Here is a 7346-nt window from a genome sequence, read left to right as displayed (position 1 = left end):
ATGAAGGCTACTCTGACAATCCTATTTAAAAGGTGCAACCTGCCCCTTTACCCTCTCATCTTTCTTTATCCTATTCTATTTTCTCCATGCCTTGTGTTACTTTCTAGCTCACCATACTATTTGTGTGCTCATTTCAGGTCTTCTTCCAGTAGGACATAAACTTTATACAGCAAAGGCTGTTTTGTTCCAATATTTTGAGGGCTTGCCCCATAGTAGATGCTCAATAAAGGATTCTACAAACTCATCATTTCAGTATTCTTACAGCTAGGCAAACCCCCTAAACTTTTCTCAAAGCTAAATTTCACCTTTTTTTTTTTTTTAATTTAAGATTTTATTTTACTTGAGAGACAGACTGAGAGAGAATGAGCAGAGAGAGGAGCAGAGAGGGAAGCCGACTCCCGGTTGAGCAGGGGACGAATGAGTGGCTCGATCCTGGAATTCCGGGATCATGGCCTGAGCTGAAGGCAGACGCTTAACGACTGAGCCACCCAGGCACCTCTAAATTCCTCCACCTTCTTAAATGGCTAAAGATCACAGAGTAGTAGTCCACCTTTAAGAACTTCCTGACCCCGGAAGTAAAAGATTAAGTAAGGTAGTCACAGGGGTAAGCTATTTCCGTTTCCGTACAGACGCCTAGAAGCAAACACCATGGCGAAAGCCGGGGATAAGAGCGGCAGCCGGGGAAAGAAAATCCTGAAACGGAAAGCGACCGCCGAAGAACCTCAGGAGGCTGCAGCCGCTGAGGATGGGGCGCCGGAAAGCGGGGTCCAACCCCCGAAAGCGGCTGCCTTCCCCCCGGGTTTCAGCATTTCGGAAATTAAGAACAAACAACGGCGACACTTAATGTTCACGCGGTGGAAACAGCAGCAGCGTAAGGTAGGACGGGGCGGAGGCGGCAGGGCGCATGCGCCGCGTCATTTATGCGCGTGTGTGGCAGTGGGGCGGGGAATAGCACTTGCGTGGTCGCTCCTGGCCTGGCGTCGTGGAGACGGTAATTAATCTGGACGAGTGAGGCGGAAGTTCTTGTGTCCTGGCCCCCTCGCACTGTTTTGGAGACTTTCTCTAGGTTCAGCTTTTTGCCTGAGCGTCAAGGTTTCTCTTCCTTTCTAGCCCCTTTCTAGGTCCCCCCCCCAGAATGAAAGCGAGAAGTCCCGCTCTCCTAGCAGTGAAAATACCCCTCCTGACCTGGAAGGCGAAATTCCCCCATCTCTGTGCTTCGCCTAGTCCATGTAACTTTGGTTGATTCCTAGAATCTGTAAAACGGGCACTGCATAAACCCAAAGTGATGCTTCTCTGATTCCTAGACAGCAACTCTTACCGAAATTCTGTGAAGTTTCTGGTAATTGTATTTACAACGTTGCCTTCAGACTGTTCTAGGAGATAAATAAAGCTCAAGGTCACAGTGCTTATTTGTGGCTAAATTGAAGTTGGAAGCAAGCATTTGTTTATTTTTGTACGTCATAAAAGTTACACACATAATATTCTCTTTACTTGCCTGTCTCCTCTTACTAGATTTTTTTGAGGCCGTGGATTGTGCCTTATTCATTATAAGCGCCAAAGTGCTATTGGAGTACATAGAGAATCTAACTCATTCTAGGTGAGCGCGTTTGCGGGCAGGGTCTCCTAGAAGACTTCTTGATACCATAATCTGAAACTTGATGGGTGGAGGGTAGATAGGCACTGGGGGTGGGGGGAGAGTACTTTGTATTGTGTGTTAAGCATTCTGTTTCGAAATCTCCGGAAGGTACAGATTTACAGTACAATTGTAATTCACCTTGCAAGTTCTTAATAATTTTAAAAGCATATTTTGATTATGAGATTTATGGAAAACTAATGGTGGTTCATTGGAAACAATCTGAAAACGTATCCCCCATTGTCATTTATTTTTAGTACTTTCCAAAAGAAACAAGCAGCATAGCCATGGATTTCTTTAGAACGCAACTTGTTAGGAATGCAAAATAAAACAAAAACTTCTTAACTTATCTAAGTATACGTTTTACATTTTTACTTAAATTGAGACTTTATAGTAAAAGATAAAGCTAGTAAAACTTTAAATATTCAGACTTGCCAATTTAGATTTTTTTTTTTCAATTTAGATTTTTTTGAAGGAGCAAGATCTTTATTTTTTATTGATTGGCCGGCTTATTTGGTTTACAATAACTTAGGTATGAAAGTCTGTGTCAGGATATTTACTACATTACAAAATTGCTCAGTTTAAGTATTCATAGCATTAGTAATGTATAGTTTCAGTATGTGTTTGTGATATAACTGGTGGTTTCTCAATATTGTTCTTTGCTTTAAACTTTTTAGGAAAAGTTGGCAATTAAGAAAAAACTTAAGAAAGAGAGAGAAGCTCTTGGTGACAAGGTAAATAAAATTTTTAGCTATCTGCTTTTTGTCTTATATTGAGGAATGCTTCCTGATACTTACGTTGTATCATTTTCTTTTAAATTTATTATAAAATATTCCCAGTGTATAAAAGATGTGAAAATAAAATAGTATAACAAACCCCTTTCTATTCTTCACTCAGCTTAGAAACTGTGTTAGCAAATAATATTCAAAGTCTTTTGGATGCTTCTTCCTGATTGCTTTCCCTTCCAAAAATAACCACTTATGAAATTGCCATGTTTTGTTCCCATGCACTTCTTTTTTTGTGTCCCTAAACAATGAAGACAATAGTGGTGTTTTGCATTTTTTTCAAAATTTCACATAAATGATATGTCTGCTTCATCGTGCTTATTTTACTTAATTTTATGTGTTTGAGAGACAGAAACTCATCTTCCTGACTTTGGGAATGGGGAAGCTCCCCAGTCTAGGCCTTGCCAGACTTGCCAGTATTAGACTGTTTTGACTTGCAGAATCCTATCAAGTAACGTTAGTCTCTTAACTCTCAGTAATCAATTACAGCAAATATGCCAATCACCATTTGGAAATTTCACCATTCTTGTTTTTTGGACTGAAAGATGACTTCCTAGAACTGCCTCCTTTAAGAAATTACTTTTAAAACTTAATATTTGTTCATAGAATATAATAAAAAATAAAATCCTAGTTTATCAGATCATACTTCTTCATATCTCTGCTAGCATACATATGTTTTGAATTTGTTTCAGTCAGTGTATGCTTACAATTCTTTGTTCCTGCTCCTTAGCATTTCATTTACACAACTTTTTGGTCTAAGCTGAGTATGTATGTTGCCAATTCTAACAGTATTCCATTATGTTAAAGTGTCGTAGTCATTACCCTCTTGTTGGATATTTGCTCTATTTGCTGTTCATGTCCCCTAATAATAGTGACACTGTATATTTCTTTATATAAATTGTTCCTCCCTTTAATTCCTTACCATAAATGCCTCAAACTAGAATTACTAGTTCAGCAGATTAGATTTGTAGCTTTTGTTACTTATTTCTGAATAGCTTTCTGGAAGTATTGGAAAGGTAGATATACCTTTGTACAGCCAACCCTTGAACGGCATGGCAGTTGGGTTGCAGACCATCTCCACTCCTGCACAGTTGAAAGTCCCCAAAACTTAACTACTAATACCCTACTATTGATCTGAAGTCTTAATGATAACATAAATAATCAATTAACACATATTTTATATATTTATTATATACTGCATGCTTACTATAAAATAAGCTAGAGAAAAGAAAATGTTATTCAGAAAATTATAAGAGAAAATACATTTATAGTCTTGCACTGTAAAAAATTTGCATGTAAGAGGGCCTGCACAGTTCAAATCCATGTTGTTTTAGGGTCAACTGTAATTTTTTTCATTCTGTTCAATAAACTTTTTAGTGGATAATTATTTTAATTCCACTTTCTTCTTTCAGCTACTTCTGCATGGTTTTAAGTCATTTCATTCAGTTAGCAGTTCTTCTAGGATGTTTATGTTTCTGCTCAGTTAAAAACCTCTTACTCAGTATTATTATTAGGATTGATGTAGCAGTGGAAGTGAGGAACAGATTCAGTTTTTGGATTATTTGCAAATTTCTGTTATTCTTCCCCAATCAGAATGCAAAATTATTAATGAAAATTGCTTCTAAAACTTAATCTTTTTTTCTTTTATTTAGGCTCCACCAAAGCCTATACCAAAGACCATTGACAACCAGAGAGTATATGATGAAACTGTAGTAGACCCTAATGATGAAGAGGTAATGTTACAGTCTTAAATAAATTTGGATGGCCACATTTGATAAATCATTTGTTCATATATTGATACTTAAAGTACTGGCTGGTGAAGTTGTATAATGGACTGATTCAGCTATAATGTTGGCATATTATTTGCTATAGATTATTTCATAATTGAATTTCTCAAATGTTCTAGAAAAAGGCAATGATTACTTATTTTCTGCCTATTTTATGCCTAGGTAAACTTTTTGTCATTTAGTATCTTGTGTAGTGCTTCTGTTGTTTTTAATATCATTCGAAAAGCATTCCTCATACTATAGATTTTTGTAGTATTAGACATTTTGATTTAAGGATAACATTTGGTGGTACTTCCTGTGTCCTCATAAAACTCTTCACTTCAAGATAATATCCACTTGTCACTTTTCACATTTTCGTTTTAAATAGTTGGTGACAGTACAGTGAGAGAATCAGCGTTTTTAAACTTTTTTTTTTGTAAGCAAATTTGGTTTTGGTTATATTTGCTCTCAAACAGTACTGTTAGTGACATTCTTTAACATTTCTTGATATAGTCATTCATTCAATCAGTCTGTCAATCTTCCAGCAAATGTTTGATTGCCTGCCATGTATTGGGATCTGTTTTAGGGACTTGGGACCCACCAGTGCACCAAACACTCTGCCATATATACACACAAAATATCAGCCCACCTGAAACTTACATTCTAGGGAGAGAGACAAACAGTGAACATAATAAAATAAATTATGTGTTAGGAGGGTGAAAGAGGGGGCCTGGGTGGCTCAGTCAGTTAAGCGTCCAACTTGATTTCGGCTCAGGTCATGATCTCAGGGTTGTGAGATCGAGCCCCAAGTCAGACTCTGTGCTCAGCGGGGTGTCTGTTTGAGATTTTCTTTCTTCCTCTCCTCCTGCATGCACGTGCTCTCTCTCTCTCCTCCTAAAATAAATAAATCTTAAAAAAAAATTGGGTAAAGTAGATTCAGGACTACCTGAAGTAGAGAGAGTTTGCAATTTTATATATATAGGAGTATGTGTGTATGTACGTTTTATTTAGTTTGACATAATTTCAGACTTAATAGAAAAGTGGGAATTCATGTATGCCCTTCACCTAGATTTCCTAAATACTAAATTGTACCACACATGCTTTTCTTCTGTATTCTGTCTGCAATGCTTGAGAGTAAATGGCAGCCCTGAAGCCTGTTTACTCCTATATAATTTAGTGGATTTTACTTACAAACAAGTGGGTTTTTCTTAAACACAGGGTATAGTTATCAAAATCACAGAATTAACATTCATTATTATCTAGTCTAGACATCTTATTTCAGATGTCTACAGTTGTCCAGATGGCGTCATTTTTAGCAAAAGAAAAATCCAGCTCATGCATTTTATTCCATTATAATGACTTTAACCTCCCTTAATTTGGAACGGTTCCTCGGACTTTCTTTGCTTTTAATGTCCACGTATTTTTTTGGAATGTCACTTAATAAGAGTTTAGTAATTGCTCATGATTATGTTCATTTTATATACTTTTCTTTTTAATCAGTTGTTTGTTCATGTCTATCGCCCATTCTGTTGGTTAGGGTTGCAGTTCTATATAATGATGGTCAGAGTAGGCTTCATTGAGAAGATGACCTTTTAGCAAAAACTTGAAGAATGTAAAGAAATTAGCCATTTTTGATAATAAATAGTAAATCAATAAAGAAATTGGCCTCCTTGCAGTTCTGCCCCACTTGTTTCCAAGGAATGGCCAGTGTAAAAACTAGTGCATAAACAGTTAATGCAAAAGCTCTAAGGCAGGAGGAGCATGTTTAGTATGTTTTTGAAGAACAGCAAGGAAGCCAGTATGCTGAAATATAGTGAGCAAGAGAGAGGGGTTCTAGAAGAGGTGCCAGAGAAAGTATTGGGAAGAGCAGAGGGCAGAGCAGTGGCTTTGTTGACCATCGTGAGGACTTAGGCTTTTATACTTAGTGAAATGAGCCTTTGGATGGTTTTGTACAGAGGAATGATATGATCACACTTAGTTTTTAATAGTAATTGGTTGCTGTCTGAGAATGTAATTAGAGAGGCAAATAGATACTTAGGAAGCTACTGAAGTAATCCAAGAAAGAGATTATGATAATGATGACTTGGGCTATTGGGCTACAGTGATTACAATGAGTGTTGAGAATCAATTTGATTCAGGTTTTTTCCCCAGGTATATTTTGAAATTAGAGCCACTAGAATTTCTTGATAGATTGGAAATGGGATATGAGAGAAAGAGGATTCAAAGATGGTATTGAGGTTTTTAGCCTGAGCAGTTGGAAGGATAGAAGGATGGAATTGTCATTGACGAGATATGGAAGAGGTCTTGGCTGGAGCTAAATTGGAAATCATAGGTATTTAGAGGCTACATATATGTAAAAACTTCTAAATATTTACCTAGGGGAGAATTTGTTGGGTCATGAAGTGTGTAAATGTTCAACTTCACATGATGGTGCCAAAATGTTTTCCAAAGTAGTGGTATCATTTTTCACTTGCATAGAATAAGGATAGTATTTCTGGTCATCCTCATTCTGACCAATACTTTGCCTAGTATAAAGGACTATCTCATTGTGGTTTGAGATTGCATTTCCCTGATTCCTAATGTGGTTGAGCATCTTTTTCATGTATACACTGTGTTTTTGCTAAAGTTATGCCAGCTCATGTCTTTTGCCCAATTTTCTATCCTATAGTATGTTTTACTGATTTGTAGAACTTCTTTTTATATTTTGGATACTAATCTTTTATTAAGTATCTTCCAATTTGTGGATGCTCTTTTTACTTTTTCTGTGCTGTCTTTTGGTGAATAAAAGTCCTAATATTTAGTTGAGTTTAAGGTTTTTTAATATTTAATGTTTTTTTGGTCTTATTTAAGAAATCTTTATCCTGTGATATGTTCTCATATTTTTTTTGCTAAAAAAATTGAAGAGTTGATTTTCACATTTATGTACGTAATCACCAGGAATCGATTTTTTTGTTTGGCATGAGAAAGAAAACCAATTTCTTTCTTTCTTCCCCTGCCCTTTTTCCTACCCCCACCATATGTAACCAGTTTCCCCAGCACCATTTTTGCAATAGTACAACCTTTCCCACTAAATTATAATGCCGTGTCATAAATCAAGTATCCATATATACTTGGCCTTTTTCTGGACTATTGGTCAGTTTGTTGCTGTATGACTTCTTTATT

General features: G+C 36.6%; 1 protein-coding gene across 1 annotated transcript in view; it reads left to right on the top strand.

Moving 5' to 3' along the window:
- Positions 1-605: 605 nt before the first annotated feature.
- The window catches only part of RPF1 (ribosome production factor 1 homolog), a 21720-nt gene continuing 14979 nt past the window's right edge, over positions 606-7346 (top strand). The window contains exons 1-3 of the mRNA XM_045897312.2: positions 606-876; positions 2311-2367; positions 4071-4151. Of these exons, the coding sequence (XP_045753268.1) occupies positions 649-876; positions 2311-2367; positions 4071-4151 (366 nt within the window). The 5' untranslated portion in view covers positions 606-648. The remainder of the gene's footprint in view (positions 877-2310; positions 2368-4070; positions 4152-7346) is intronic.

Source organism: Mirounga angustirostris, unplaced genomic scaffold, assembly GCF_029215605.1.
Source record: "Mirounga angustirostris isolate CCGP_5_RB_7025 unplaced genomic scaffold, mMirAng1.0.hap1 SCAF_4, whole genome shotgun sequence".
In the NCBI taxonomy this organism is placed as follows: Eukaryota; Metazoa; Chordata; class Mammalia; order Carnivora; family Phocidae; genus Mirounga; species Mirounga angustirostris.
Note: the sequence above shows the minus strand (reverse complement) of the source record. Positions and strands in the feature narration are given on the sequence as shown.